This window comes from Anopheles coluzzii, chromosome 2 (assembly GCF_943734685.1).
Source record: "Anopheles coluzzii chromosome 2, AcolN3, whole genome shotgun sequence".
Taxonomy (NCBI): domain Eukaryota; kingdom Metazoa; phylum Arthropoda; class Insecta; order Diptera; family Culicidae; genus Anopheles; species Anopheles coluzzii.
This window is the reverse complement of record NC_064670.1, coordinates 45,545,133-45,559,979: the sequence shown is the minus strand read 5'-3', so window position 1 is coordinate 45,559,979 and position 14,847 is coordinate 45,545,133. Positions and strand designations below refer to the sequence as shown.

The 14,847-nt window shown below is 45.8% G+C and overlaps 3 protein-coding genes across 6 annotated transcripts in view; 2 read left to right on the top strand and 1 right to left on the bottom strand.

The window, feature by feature from the left end:
• Window positions 1-7,071, top strand: part of LOC120948240 (DNA-binding protein RFX2) — a 31,522-nt gene extending 24,451 nt beyond the window's left edge. For 3 of the 4 annotated variants that reach the window (XM_049610969.1, XM_040364369.2, XM_049610971.1), the window contains 4 exons: window positions 2,478-2,579; window positions 2,717-3,328; window positions 3,391-4,374; window positions 4,683-7,071. In XM_049610969.1, coding sequence (XP_049466926.1) covers window positions 2,478-2,579; window positions 2,717-3,328; window positions 3,391-4,374; window positions 4,683-4,793 — 1,809 coding nt within the window. In that variant the 3' untranslated portion in view covers window positions 4,794-7,071. The remainder of the gene's footprint in view (window positions 1-2,477; window positions 2,580-2,716; window positions 3,329-3,390; window positions 4,375-4,682) is intronic. The other variant, XM_049610970.1, reaches the window with a different exon arrangement.
• Window positions 7,072-7,263: 192 nt separating this feature from the next.
• On the bottom strand, window positions 7,264-14,709 carry LOC120948242 (uncharacterized). Its single transcript, XM_040364371.2, has 8 exons — window positions 14,381-14,709; window positions 14,127-14,280; window positions 12,719-14,008; window positions 12,338-12,651; window positions 9,752-10,010; window positions 9,109-9,254; window positions 8,860-9,019; window positions 7,264-8,662 (listed from the first exon to the last, which is right to left on the bottom strand). The coding sequence occupies exons 1-8, from the start codon at window positions 14,404-14,406 to the stop codon at window positions 8,009-8,011; spliced, it is 3,003 nt and encodes a 1,000-aa protein (XP_040220305.2). The 5' UTR covers window positions 14,407-14,709; the 3' UTR covers window positions 7,264-8,008.
• Window positions 9,507-10,289, top strand: LOC120948243 (electron transfer flavoprotein regulatory factor 1). The gene is made up of 2 exons (XM_040364372.2): window positions 9,507-9,644; window positions 9,743-10,289. The coding sequence occupies exons 1-2, from the start codon at window positions 9,603-9,605 to the stop codon at window positions 9,950-9,952; spliced, it is 252 nt and encodes an 83-aa protein (XP_040220306.2). The 5' UTR covers window positions 9,507-9,602; the 3' UTR covers window positions 9,953-10,289.
• Window positions 14,710-14,847: the final 138 nt, after the last annotated feature.

Sequence of the window (14,847 nt, the reverse complement as noted above, 5' to 3'; positions counted from 1 at the left end):
TCCGACAGTGTTGTGTGCATAATTGCATTCGGCATAAGTGTCTATAAAAAAACATAAATTTCATCATATAATGGTTGCAATCTGGTTAAGCCTGAGATCTCCAAACTACGGCCTTCGAGAGGCTATAATCTGGCCCGCGATGGTCGTGTAATGGTTAAAATAAATAGTTTATTATTAGTCGACGGTAGGTGAAGACGGATACTTACTTATCCGGCACTACAACTGCTTTGCGGTCTTGGCCTGCCCCAGGATTGTCCGAAACCGCTCACGGTCTCGCGCTTTCGTCTGCCAGTCCGTTATCCCGGCCGTAATGGCGGACGCCTCCACGCCATCTTGCCACCTCAATTTGAGCCTACCACGTCTCCTCTTTCTCAAATTTGGGCAGTGTCCATGTCTCAGAGGCGTATGTGAGTACCGATACTATATAGGTGCTATATAATCTTAGCTTCGTCCGTCGTGACAGGTTCTTTGAGGTTAACTGATTTTTTAGGCTGTAGAATAACCGGTTGGCAGTCAGCATCCTTGCGCGCAGCTCTGATACCATGCCATTGTCGTTAATGACCTTTGACCCAAGATTTGGTGAATTCTGGGATGACTTCAAAAGTGCGTTCACGTATCTGTACGTCATACCTACTTAGATTCTGATCATTTATTGGTAGGCCCGCTGATGTTCCCACCATCAGTTTGGTCTTTGCCTCGTTTATCTGCAATCCGAGGTTCTCTGTCGCCTGCTCGATCCCTTGGTAGGCTTCTGCTACATAGGAGAGCCGCAGACCAATGATGTCAGATCAGCGTATGCCAGGATCTGGGTTTACTTATAGAAGATGGTTCCCGTAGTCTTCACCCTCGGCTCACGGATGGCCCTCTCTAGCGCCAAGTTGAATAGAAGACAGGCAAGCCCGTCCTCCTGGCGCATACATTCGGTGGTATCAAAAGGCCCTGAGAGTTTTCCATCCACCTAGGTAATGAAAAATGGAAACATTATGGAAAATGTACAAAAAATCTGGTGATATATAAGTGCAGCGATTATAAAAATGTGCTGGCCTTATTTTTACACTGATATTTCATCAGAAAACGTGTTGAATCTTTTAAGAGTATATCTTATTTTATATTATTGATATCAATTAAAACATATGGCAGTGCAGTTTTATCATGTTCTCCCTTATAGTTCAGGACCTCCCTTTATCAAAATAATCAAGCCCGCAACCCCGTAAGTTTGGTGGACTTCAGGCTATTTTTCCATCAAATCAAAATTCAACTTCATGATCTTTGAAATCCCACATAATCTGTTATCTATTCCTGAATGGCGTCATATCAATATGGGCTCTACTTCTTGTAGTCAATTCCCGTTGCAAGGATTTGACTATCCGGCTGCGTGGTAATGAATTAAGTCTCGAAAGCCTGTATAGACCGGGCATGTCCGCGTAGGACGTTACGCCAAATAGAAGAAGATGATAACATCTGTTAATCAACAGTTGATAGAAGATGCAAAAAAATAGCTCTATTCGGTGTCCATCTTACCCCTTGATTGCGTGTCTGTCTTTCCCAGTTTGGTGCCATGATGCTTTTTAATGTTCAATTTTTTAATAATTACTTTCATCCAGCATTCATGAGAATTGTCTATCTTTATCTATTTTTGGCTTTTTAAAATCGATAATCAACAAGCTTTAATAATGGAAAGCTGAATAAATTTGATATATTCAGTTAGTATTTTCTTATCAAACCAACATTTAACAGTATTCCCAATAGCTAAAGGTTGAGTCAAAAGGGCCCTCAACACCGTAATTTGCATAACAATGCGGCACGCAAATTGAAAGGTTTGGAGATCCCTGGTTTAGAAAATCAAGGACAAGAATTTAAAGGCTATCAAATATATTATTTAATTGCACCTTTTGTTGTATTCGCGCTTTCGGTAGCGTTTGCTGCAGTATAGTATGTATGTACTGAGGAGACATTTATATCTCTGACGTTCATTCATCGTGGCGGAATGTTGTCACAATGTGCTTAAATTCATCATTAATGCGAACATAATTTAGTTATAAATGAAAATTCCCAGCCTTCTCTCCAGAAACAAAGATGTTTTAACAAGAGGTCATCTAATAATATCATGTCTACGCGAATTACATCATCTATGGTCAATAATTAACGACATTATTTCGATCTAGTACTGCACGTGCACTAGTACCTAATTATGCTTTTACATTAATCGATTCATAAACTCATCTCAATTCACGCTTCAAAACTGAACCCAACAAAAAAAACTAACACTAAGCTATTTCTCTCTTCTCTTTCTCTTTCTCTCTCTCTATCTACTTCTTCTCATCTGCTTTATCTCTTTTTTCCTCTCTCTCTCTCTCTATCTTTCTACTAACATCATTCCCCACTGCGCTTTCGTCCTTGCTTGTAAATTGTGTGTTTTGGTTTGCGTCATTCGCTCGCATTCGCTTCACTTCAACCCTTCATCAACACCCATACAGGACGTAGCGTCCTACTTGCACGCGCACCAAACGGCTTCCGTTGGTCAGGAGCTCGACTCCGCGCCCAATATGACCCACGCGGCCCGCGTTCTGCCCGCCACGGTAAGGACGCACTCGCATTTTCCGCATTGCCCGTCGTTGCTAGTTGTATTACGAACCTCTGATCGAACCTACCAACTTGTTGTGGGTGAAAAGGACCCGTCTAATTCGGTTTCGCACCTTTTTTTCGCCCTCCGCAGGTGAGCTGGCTGATGGAGAACTACGAAACGGCGGACGGTGTCAGCTTGCCGCGATCGACACTGTACAACCACTACATGTGGCACTGCAACGAGAACAAGCTGGACGCGGTGAATGCGGCCAGCTTCGGCAAGCTGATCCGTTCGGTGTTTAGCGGGCTGCGGACGCGCCGGCTGGGTACGCGGGGCAACAGCAAGTACCACTACTACGGCATTCGCATCAAACCGACGTCCCCGCTGGTGCATGCGATCGAGTGTAAGCCTCAGCACGGTTCGGGCGGTGTTGGCGGGCTCGGCGGGATGGTTGGTCACCATCAGCAGCTGGGTGGAAGCAACGGGCTCGGTGGCGGAAATGGAACGGGCGGCAACAATGGGATGCATGGCCACGCCGGAGGCGGCAATCACGCGAACGGACTGCATGGCAGCAATGGCAGTTCCATGGCGCACGGCGGTGGTGGTGGTGGTGGTGGCGGCGGCGGTGGCCATTTACAGCAAGGTGTGGTTGGGGGTGCAAATGGAGGCGGTGGAAGTGGAGGCGGCCATGGTATGGCGATGCACCATGGTCGTGGTAAGAAGAACAGCTTCAAGGCGGAAATGCCCGAGTCCTGTGCGCAGGTAAGCAATGGAGCTTTCTTCCACTTTTACCGTGCTGACCTGTCGGTTGCTATCGTTTACAGTATCTGGGCGATCCGAACGGTGCCATACCGCAGTTTCCGATCATAGACATGATTCACCCCCTGCCGGACGATATCACAATGGAGGACGTGGACACGCTGCGCTCGATCTACCGCGAGCACTGCGAGGCGTTCCTGGATGCTATCCTGAACCTGGACTTCAACATGATCGAATCGCTGTGGCGCGAGTTTTGGCGCGCCGAGAACAACAACAACAACGGGGACGAGTGCGAGGAGGAAAAGTATCTCAGCAAGCAGAAGCTGTACCTGCTGACGCAGTGCGAACCGGTGCAGGAGTTTGTCAAGCACGTCGACCTCCAGTTCTACCAGAGCATGGTGGACGTGCTGATCCCGGACGTGCTGCGACCGATACCGACCGGGCTGACTCAGGCGATTCGCAACTTTGCGAAGAACCTCGAGAACTGGCTAACGTCGGCGATGGGCGGCTGCCCGGAGCCGATCGTCGCGATAAAGCTGTCGGCGGTGGCCGCCTTTGGGCAGACGCTGCGCCGCTACACCTCGCTCAACCATCTGGCGCAGGCGGCCCGGGCCGTGCTGCAGAACGGCACGCAGATCGCCCAGATGCTGAGCGATCTGAACCGGGTCGACTTCCGCAACGTGCAGGAGCAAGCCTCCTGGATCTGCCAGTGCGATACGGCGGTGGTGCAGCGGCTCGAAAACGACTTCAAGGCCGCCCTGCAGCAGCAGAACACGCTCGAGCAGTGGGCGGGCTGGCTGCAGAACGTGGTCGATGACGCGCTGCAGGAATACCGGGGCAAGCCGAGCTTCGTGCATGCCGCCAGACAGTTTCTGCTCAAGTGGAGCTTCTACAGCTCGATGGTGATCCGCGATCTGACACTACGGTCGGCCGGCAGCTTCGGCAGCTTTCACCTCATACGGCTGCTGTACGACGAGTACATGTTCTTCATCATCGAGCATAAGGTGGCAAAGGCGACCAACACTACGCCGATTGCGGTTATGGGAGAGGTAGGTGGTCACGAGCGGCACAAAGCATCACAAGCAATAATCGGTATAGGATACAGGTCAAAAAAAGCTCTTTTACGCCCTATTGTTCGCCCAAACAACTTCGACTCCGGGTAGTACTAGTGGTTCCGATTTTGCAGGAGACCGATCGGAGTCGGGGGTGCGCTCCAGAGAGCACATAACTATTTCATACACGCCATTAAATCACTTGTGACAGTGTCCCGTTCATTGCAAATATCATGGGATCTTTATGACCCACAATGCAACGTCTGCAAGCTAACTAATGTTGATCTGATGTGCTTTCATTTTAGAAAATCAACTCGCGTCCCGTACAAGACGATCTGGACCGGATGCTCTACACCAGCGAGTACGGCATGGTCAACGTGAAGCTGGAGCCGAGCGCGAAACGGATGCGCAGTTAGTCAATTAAACGCGAAACCATGTCCACCGTCAGCGGTGGCACTGGCTGAAGTAGTGCGGCCCCGGCCGGAGGATGGTGCCGATTTGAAGCATTCCCGTTTTGTGTAGCGTCGCTGTAGCCAGCTTTGCACTGTGTTTGTGCTGTAGTGCATTTAGTGCGGCGTGTCGTTCGCACCTAGGCAACACTTCCGGATGTACAACAGCAGCGGCATACCTTTCTACGCACGCCATACGGTTTCACGCGACCGCGCAGACAGTCGCGAAGCGCCTACGACCTTTGTATAGAGGACCGTTTACCGAGATTTGTTTGTAAGCCATTCCTAACATCCCTTGTATGTTTAATTTAGCCGTTCAGAGGGGGGAGGGCGTGACCACAGCTATGGGCGCCAGTTGACGGTTCGGCTCGATCGTCAGTTTGGGTCCGTAGATCGTGATCGAAAACGGCATTAAAAAACTAGCGGGTTTCACTTATTCCGATAAAGATAGAAATTATTTATTATTTATTTTGACCGCCCTCCGGTAATCCCTTCCACGCGGAAGTGGGCCCAACTGGAGGGTACGACTCTAGAAGAAAGCAGAGAGAGCGAGAGCAGGGCTTTGCGTTCCGTTACGGTTTATTTTCTTTTCGCCTCACACCTTTCTCAAGCACAAATGTAGGGAAAGATACAGAACTAATAGTAGCGCAGGGGGTGCGTGAGTGCGTGGGGCAGGGGGGGTCATATTTATATAAGTGCACGCGCATCGTACCGAAATGTACCGAAATGAAACGAGCTATAGAGACACGTATCTGCCCGAACTGGGCTGGTGAGAAATGGAATTGAATGTAAGTTAGTTCTACTTGTTACTACTATACATAGCGTGTGTGCGTGTTATTTTCTGCCATACCACTCGTGACGATGGTTTATTCATCGCTTCCGGGAAAGTGGAGGAGAGGAGGTGGGTGGGAATATTGTTGGACCGTTTTTTTTTAACAAAAGCCACGACAACAAACAAAGTAAACTGACAAAAGAAATGGGTTTTCAGATCGCGAAAGAGAATATAGATGTATATTTATTGGCCAACCAACCGTCCGGGAAGGTTTGGTGGTTTTGCTGCTTCTGGGTCCCAATTTTTAGTCTTAGAAGTAACCAAGAAGAAAAGGTAGATCAAAGCTTAACTATGCAACTATAGTTTGTAAAGCGATGAAGGGACGGACGCGATTCAACCTGTTCGATGGATTATATTAAATATGTATGTGCCTGTCTCGTGATCATCAGCAGAGAGAACAAAGCGAAACCCCGTAACGAAAAGAAAAACCAGATAAATTGTAGAGTAATGTTGCAAAACTCCAAATCATTTATAAAGGGAACAGGTGGAGAAAGATATCCTCCTTATGGGCGTAAATGACGGCGCAGAATAAATTACACCGTTTGCCGCAAATACTGAGGAAAGGATAAATTTTAAAACCATTCAAAATCGAAAAAGGCGTTACCGTTTTTCCATTAACATAGACGTACGATGTGTGTGTGTTCGTGTGTGCGATGATCTCGGCTTACAAATCAAACAGACCGCACGCGCATGCCAAGGGAGGGAAGGGAAGTATTTCGTTTTAACGAATGTCGCATTCTGGGTCGTCCGCATCCTGCGCCCTGCCCTGGAGCACGCGCACCGGAATCGATACCATCTAGTCGCGAATGTCAACCAAATACGAATGATTAAAACAACTGAGCTGCTGGTACACGCTTGCGCTGAGTCATAGGTGTGTAAGTGTAATTTACCAAAAATAAATCTGAAATGGTTTAACCTCTGGCTTAAGAAAAACGTATAACATGGGCAGAGTGGGGACTTAGTTTGGTGGTAAAATATTTACGAATTCAAAGGGACAACAACGGCCGTTTCATGTCCGAAGTGTAGGGGAGAAGACATGCACTGTGCAATTTTTGTTTTGCAATTAACCGGCGAGTGCACGGAGCAAATAACAAAAGCATAAAGAATGGAAAAAGTCAAAATTTACAACAAAAAAAGATAGATATAAAAACAGAAACAGAACTGGACCGCTTATCCGATCGTTGTCTCCGCTCAGGTGCAACCTTCGGGTGCACGTGGGGGATGACTTTCGTGTTGGGAGAGCGAAATAACGATTGTAAATTTTTTAAATCATTTCAAACAAACAAACAAACTGGAACAAAACAAAAGAAAAAACACAAACAAACAGATGTGTATTGCCGCTGAGGATGCCGAATGATGATTCCTTTGAAACTATTTGAGTGAAATAAATAAATAATTACCAAGATGTGTAAATTATGTGTTTTCAGGTGTAAAATCGTGTCAATTCCGCACGGACAGAGAGAATTCAACATCTCAGGATCGTATTATCTATTTTACGTTACTTTATGTTTCATTTTCCCTACAATTATTCAATCTTGGGGGAAAGATTCCGGACCCAACGACATTTTGATGCGGAATTGTTGAAAATGATCAGTTTTTTATTCATTTCTTTATCACACATTTCCTGTTTATTGATTGACAAGGATATATCGAGTAAGGTTAAAATCGTATTTTCAGATTGCCACTAATTAATCAAGCATGTATCTTTCGTACCGGCTTGATTTACATTAATTACATTTGTTTTTATTATTCCGATTTTCTTCCCTTCCGCAATTGGGTTTTTTTTGCTTCTAGAGCATAAGTACCACCACGTGTTCGAATCGTCATCATCCATAAAAATGATTCGATCCAAAAATTCGATCCAATTCACTAGCTAAAATCTAAACGGGTCGCGCTTCACCGTCCAAATCGAAGGATAGCAGATTTAAAATATTAACACTTTGTTACATGTTATTGAACACAACGTTACATTCGTCGCGCGATGGTGGTGGTGTGCCGCCCTCGCAAGCTTAAATGTTTAAAACAAACCCTTACATGCCTTATCGGGGGGTTTTTTGTTTGCTTCACCCATTTCGTTCTGATTTCGTTTTGCAAGAGCAAGTAGGCGCTGGAACGAATGCGTGCTGTTGCGCTCAAACCAACCCCCCCGTTTCAACCAACTCAAACACACCAGAGGGGCCCTTTATACATTGTGCAACTCATTAACCCGACCCATTGCTTCTCTTATCAGTCGACTGTGCATGTGCGATGCTCATTTCTTTCCGCCTTTTTTGCATTTTTAAATATGTAACTGTCGAACCGTGTCACACAATCACCATCACACACACACACAAACACAAACATATCCCGATCACACCTTCGCCAGCAGATGGACCGTGTTGGCGTGGCGCCGCAGCGTCGCCTTATGCTTGAACTGTGACCAACAGTCCGGACACTGGTAAGGAAAGTCCTTCGCGTGTATCCGTATGTGGTCCGCCCACTGGTCCCGCTCCGGGAAGCATTCGCTGCACACCCGGCACCGGTACTTGCTGAACGCGAAGCAGCTGCGGCTTCGCATGTGCCGTGCCAGGGACGGGGCGTGCTGGAACTGGGCCAAACAGTTCGGGCAGTGGTGCTGCCGGCCGGCCACATGCGTCCGCTTGCCGTGCTCGGCTAGTTCGGCCACCGTGCGGAACGATTTCGGGCAGTACCGGCACCGATTGCTCCGCTCGCCGGTGGTTTTGCTCGCGTTGGAGACGATCGACGGCTTCGGTTGCTGCTTCGCTCCTGGTAGTGGTGTTGTTGTTGTTGTTGTTGGGCTTGGAACAACCACAGTCGTCGTTTCGCGCTTGGCGGGCGCTTCATTGCCACTGCCACTGTTGTCGTCGTCACCGTTGGCAACGACCGTCGTCACTTGGATGAGATCATTCACCTTGTTGCTGCGCACGCGAAAGTGGTAGAAATCCTGCACCGCCTGCAGACACCGGCGACAGATGGCACATCCCGCGTCCACCGTGCAGGAGAGCTAAAAATAACGCACACCATATTAGCGCTTGGATGACCGAAAAGAGCCCACAAAGTTCAGCATGTGTGTGTGTGTGTGTGTGTCTGTATTGAACCGCGACTGTGGCTGAGCGTCAAGGTGAACTGGCCTGCCTCGCAGTGAGTCGAAGCGTCACCTTCAACGCGTACGAGGAAGTGTGGCCGCATATATACAACTACCTTTATGTTGGTGCATTCGTAGATCTTCTCTACCAGCTCGGTCGAGGAGCTGCTGCCCGTGTGGCCATCATTATGCAGGGGCTTTTCCGTCGCAAACACTCCCAAAAGGCTTTCCTTCCCGAGGCATAGGCGGCAGTACGTTTCCGGTCCTGCGGTGGGACTGTGGGAAAAAGGGGAAGATAATAAAAAAGGCAATTACAAAACATTAGAATCCTAAACACATATTCCCATGCTTCCCCTATGACTCACATTTTCATCGTCGTCAGCAGCTCCATGATGGTTGGATGTTGGATGAGAAGATGAACGCTTCCCCTTGGACACAATGCAAATCTTTGAAGAGACGCTGCGCTGCCAGAACCCGACCGAGAGCCGCTGCTGTGCACTTGTAATTGTGTATTTCACAACTTGCGCTGGTTTGCTGCCGCCACTGCACCGCACTCTTGTCGCCCTCATTTTCGCTGTGGCAACGCGCGCGCTTTGTTTAACAACAACCCGGCTTTCTACGATTGGTACGAGCGGCGGACACTACACAGCACACACACACACGCACACATGCCCCCTTCAATCAGCTGGTGCGCCTGGGGTACGGTAGTGTACGTGCCATCGCGCATCAGCAAAACACTTTTGACAGCTGACTACACACAGAGAGCGCGAGAGCTGGCTGGCTGGCTGCTATTTGTTTGTTGTTTTACGTGGTTTCAGTTTTGCGCAACAACCGTGTCAAAGGTTTTTTTTTGCACACGATGAGCGAACAACGGCGACGCGTTTTGGATCTTTACAAGCGGGTAACAACATTCTAGAGTGCAGGACCCAGTGCTGTGGGAGGCAACAATAGAGTAACATTAAGCGCTTCTCTTTCTTCCCATCCAATCCTATCCCTTAGCTGCAGTACATGGGCCGCGAGTATCCGGGTGGGCCGGAAAAGTTCCGCCAGCGGTGCTACAACGCGTTCAAGCGGCAGAGCACCGAAACCGATCCGGAAAAGATCGAGAAAGCGATCGGGCTGGGCGAGTACGTGGTGAAGGAGATAGAGGCACTGTACAGTCTGCGGAAGTATCGAGCGATGAAGCGACGATATTACGACGAGAAGTGAGGGCAGACGGTACACCATACGCTTGGAGATGGTGCCGCCGTCACCGCTGATGTTGCTGCTGTTGATAACAAATTGAGAGATTATTGGTATGACCTTAGAATGCCAGGGTCCGAGGTTTGGGCGGCAGCAATTTTTGCGAAGGTGGAAGCTTGACCGTAGTCCTTACAACAGGAGGCGATGTAAATAGTCGTTAGTGGGGTACAATAACGCAACAAACGAGTTTACGAGAAAAGTTTATGGTTCCCTTTTTTCTACCGCAGTAACTAACTCAGTTTTTGTAGAAAATTTAGAAGCAAACTACAAATAAAAACAACAAAATGTAACTTTCCTATCTAAATGGATGCCTATAACCATTGGTTTAAAACGCTAATTAACTTAATGGTTTTAGTATAGTTAATTTTAAAGGCATTATTAGGTAACAACGTTAATTAATCCCCGCCTGCATAGTGTCTCTAACATCCTATTGTTCATTGACAAAATAATCATTCGAAAAACAGGCATTGATACTAAATGAGAAATACAACTTGCTTACAAACTAGTCGTAGATTGTAAGCAAGTTGTACCAGCTTCTGTGCAATTAACATAAAGGCCGCTTTAGACCTTGCGTAAAAGTGAACATGAATTTTTGGTTTTTTACTATTTTATTGAATATTTATTAGAATATGGAGAATATGTCTTACACCAAAAGAAAGGATATTCAATTTCCCAACTATTTAGTCTGTAAAACATATTTAAATACTTAATTAAAAACATTTCCTTGTTATTCCCCGCTGACCATTATTATTTCACCGTGAACAAACCGGGGAATCACAAAGAAATGCATTTAATTTATTAATTAAATATGTTTTATAGTCTAAATAGTTGGAAAATTGAATAATCTTTCTTTTGGCCTGATAAGCCATATTCTGATCAATATTTAATTAAATATAACAGAAAAACTCAAAATTTCACGATCAATTTTACTGGAGCTGTAACGAGGACTTAACACACCTCATTCTAACTACACAAAAAATCAGTGTGTACTAAAATGAGTTAATTGATTTTTATTTAAAAGAAGAAGTTTCAAATTGTTGTGCTGAACTTATTTTTTTATAAGTAAGTATCTATATGCAAGATGGAATCAATAATAGTTTGTCCAAAAAGCTTTCAGTTTACTGATCTACTGCTTTAAATTGAACAGATAAAAATTGTTATCAACCTAATTTATCTAGCATAATAAAAATTACGAGCACTGCCACAAGTTTACATTTTTTTAAAGATTTTATTCATCATCCTTACAGCAATGTGTTGAACGTTTGTAATGCATTTGATTGTTGATAAAACAAAAAGAATTTACATGGGCCTATTATCGCTGTACTTAAAATTATTCATATATACTACAACTTATGATATTGGTGTACCAGCGTCACTCTCTTATTCACACACACACATCTCATTCATTCAGTGCCTTAACCTTATTTTCAACAATACATTTATCTTATTATAAGATAAAGTAAGCGGAAGATTAAACATGGTTACAAACTATCTATGTTTGTGGTATGTCTTCTCTTTCGCCTGTAACACCGACTTAAGGACTATTAGCACTCTCTTTAGGGGCTCTCTATTCCCTCACATAAGATAAAGATTAATATGATGTATCATGCTAACGGCAGATTGCTGGGTGAGCAGTACTACGAAAATAATGAGAAAATAATAATAATACTAATGAGCAGTACTACGAAAATAAAAACACACCCAGATAGGCAATGTGAATTCTCCCAAGAACTTAAACAGCTGCCTAAGTCGTAGAGAGCCGGTATTATTATAATTATTATTATTATTATTTTTCGTGTCTAAATGTCCTGGATTGATCTTTACGATATCCGCGCTGGCCCCTTCAAGGCCGGACAGGATCCATTCCCATCCCAATAAGGCTATGAAGTCAGTAAAAGTCAGCATGACCGCGTAGGTCGTTAATAAGAAAAAGAAGATTCTAAGCGTGTTGTTTAGAGTGGAAAGTTTGCAGTACTACCTGAATAAATTTCCATGATGGTTATTTAATTTAATTTAATTTGATTAACGAACATTTTAAGAAACATTACTGATGGAAACAATAAAGCAAATGTACGAAGTGTGTCCAAAAATTAACATAAAATTTTACATTTAAAATTTTTAGCATCATAGAATTAGCTTTAATCATCGGTAAAAAAACACTATTACTTCAGTAAAATCAATATTATTAAGTTCTAAACTTATCCTAAAAATCTTTACATTAACCTGTTTTTACCATTCATTTACCATGCTTTTTACTTTTTTCGTAAAAAAAATGTTTTTCGTAAAACTTGCATTGTGCACTACTGAATTCATAAGATTCTACTAATCCATCTCCTCGGGGAAATAATTCACGCCAATCGCGAACCCAGCGGAACCTTTCGGCGAGCGCTTCTCTGCCGAAGCTGGCGAGAGTGCTTCCGTAGCCGATATTGCTGCTTCTGCAGTTGCTCGAAATGTTGCTGAAAGCTCACCCCAGTCTCGCTCGTATCGTTACTTACACGTTTTGCAGAATTTTGTTGCTCGGTTTGTTGCCGATGCTTTTGGGGCTGCTTAAGCAGGAATTCATCTTCATTTTCGAGCGATACAAGATCCTCTTCGGTTAATTCGGCCAACGCAAGCATGCTGTGTTTGGAATCAAGCTTCGCGGATGCGTAATAATCAGGAACCTACAACAAAGTACAGACTCTTTAGTTTGTGCGCATAGTAATGCGTACAGTGGCCGCAGCTTCTTACCTCTAAATTGAAATTGACCTGATGGCCGCCTTCTTCCTCTTCACCATGAATTACCAATTCCGGCATTTTAATGATTGAGCGATCTGCATCAAAATCGATTGTTTCGTGCTTGGGTTCGATGATCTCCATGCCATCGTTATCCCCTTCCTCTTCCAGTTCTAAGTATTCTTCTTCAACCTCATTTGCAACTATTTGACCGGGTTCGATCATCGGCAGCTGAATGGTTTGCCGATTCTCGGTGGACCACGTCGGCATCTCCTCTTCATTATCGTCATCATCCTCATCATCATCCTTCAATCCAGCATCCAGCGTGGCGATGATGTACCTTTCCGCATCGTCGTCGAGCGTTTCACCCTCGGGCTCGATGAACTCCACATCATCGTCCTCCTCCCCGTTGTCTTCGTCGAGATCGTCCTCCAGGTCGATATGATCGTATAGCACAGAGCCGTGCTTCATCTCGCCCCGCTCGAGCGCCGTCAGATATTCGGGGTGTGCCATCGCTTGGCGAATGATGTCCGGGTCCCTGCGGAACCACCGCTGCACTGCCTCGTCCAGCTTTGCCTGCTTGTCCGGTTTGATCATCCAAAAGAAGCACTTGCGATAGGCTCCGGACGATAGCGGTTTTTCGATCTTCTTGAAACACTTGCTGAGTGACAGATTGTGCCGAAGGGAGTTTTTCCACCCTCTCGGCGCTGTCCTGAAGTATGGGAAGTGTTCGCAAACAAAGCTGTAGATGTCGGGCACGGGCAGTAATCCGGAGTGTGAGTTTTTCAGGGCCAACCCGATTAGGCACGAGAAGGAGTATGGAGGTCTGGGGAATGTTTTTACGCCCTGCTCAACGACTTCGACAGGTTCGTCGACCATGACTGGTGGTTCCTGTGGTTCCATGGATTGCTTGGCTGGCTGCACCGGCGGGGCGACCGGGGCAGGAATTGGGGGATCGTCGGGCGTTATGTAGTCCACACTTTCGCTTTCCATCTGTTCATCGATGTGCTCGATAATTAAAGTGCCATCGCTGGTTTTTGGTTTACCAATGCAAAACAGCTTGTGGTGCTGTCTTAGCGATCGAATATGATGAAACTTTGCCAAACAGTTTGCGCATTGATACTGGTTGCCGATCGCAGCTTCTGTCAGTGGAACGGGTACACTTTCGACCTTATCGGTAGCGATTGTCAAATTTTGAATAAGCTCATTCACCTTGTTGCTGCGCACGCGAAAGTGGTAAAAATCCTGCACCGCCAGCAAACAACGGCCGCAGATGGCACATTCCGCATCCGCCGAGGAGGAGAGCTGAAAGTGATGTACAGCGCACACGGTGATTTGTTAGAGAAACGCAACAACAAGGAGAGAGAGAGAATCTAGGCGAAGACTTCCATCGTAGTTCGTCGAAGAGAAACATATACGCTACCTGTATGTTGGTGCATTCGTAAATTTTCTCAACCAGCTCGGACGAATTGTTGCTAGTCCATACATTTTTGTCTGAGGCTTGCATAGAAAATATTTGCCTGAGGCCACACCTGCTTAGACACAGACGGCAGTACGTTCCTGGACCCTCGGAGGGACTGTGAAGAGAGGTCAAAGATAGCATTAGTGAGGGACCAACTTGCTGCTGTACGTTTGAAACTAGATATGGCACTCTCGCCCTTCTCTTGTAATACTCACACCTCCATCGTTATTACTAAGTTCATCGCGTGTTTTCGAATCCAGATGAATGCTTATGCCTGCACAAACCACTACCTGCACGCACTGCTTGTGCTGACGCTGCCTTTGGTTTGCTGATGCTACACCTCTACCTCTGCTTCTCCTTTCTCGAACCGGATTGTATTTTAATGTAATCTGCTATGGCTGATAATTCTTGTCATTACACATTTAAAGATACACTGTTCTTTAGGGGGAGTTTTACTACTCGAGTAATTTCCATTTCCAGTGATGCTGTGTGGTGCTTCCCTCGCTTGCTTTTTGTGAAGTGTGTGTTGTGTGTTTATGTTATGACAGATACGAAGCCTGTTGCCGTTACGCGCGTAACGCCTGTGATGTCCCAAGCAGCATTTGTGATGTACAGGTAAACCCCGCCATACGAATGTTTTGAGATCGAAAAAAGGTTTCACCATGGTTGTTTCACATGCATG

What these genes read in the sequence shown, in the direction of transcription:
- LOC120948243 (XM_040364372.2), top strand. Translation starts at nt 9,603, where the DNA reads ATGAGCGAACAACGGCGACGCGTTTTGGATCTTTACAAGCGG. An exon ending in TTTTGGATCTTTACAAGCGG is followed by an intron (nt 9,645 to 9,742) that starts GTAACAACATTC and finishes CCTATCCCTTAG; the next exon opens with CTGCAGTACATGGGCCGCGA.
- LOC120948242 (XM_040364371.2), bottom strand. Translation starts at nt 14,406, where the DNA reads ATGAACTTAGTAATAACGATGGAGGT. An exon ending in ACGAATGCACCAACATACAG is followed by an intron (nt 14,009 to 14,126) that starts GTAGCGTATATG and finishes CATCACTTTCAG; the next exon opens with CTCTCCTCCTCGGCGGATGC. An exon ending in CTGCTGACGACGATGAAAAT is followed by an intron (nt 9,020 to 9,108) that starts GTGAGTCATAGG and finishes TTTTTCCCACAG; the next exon opens with TCCCACCGCAGGACCGGAAA.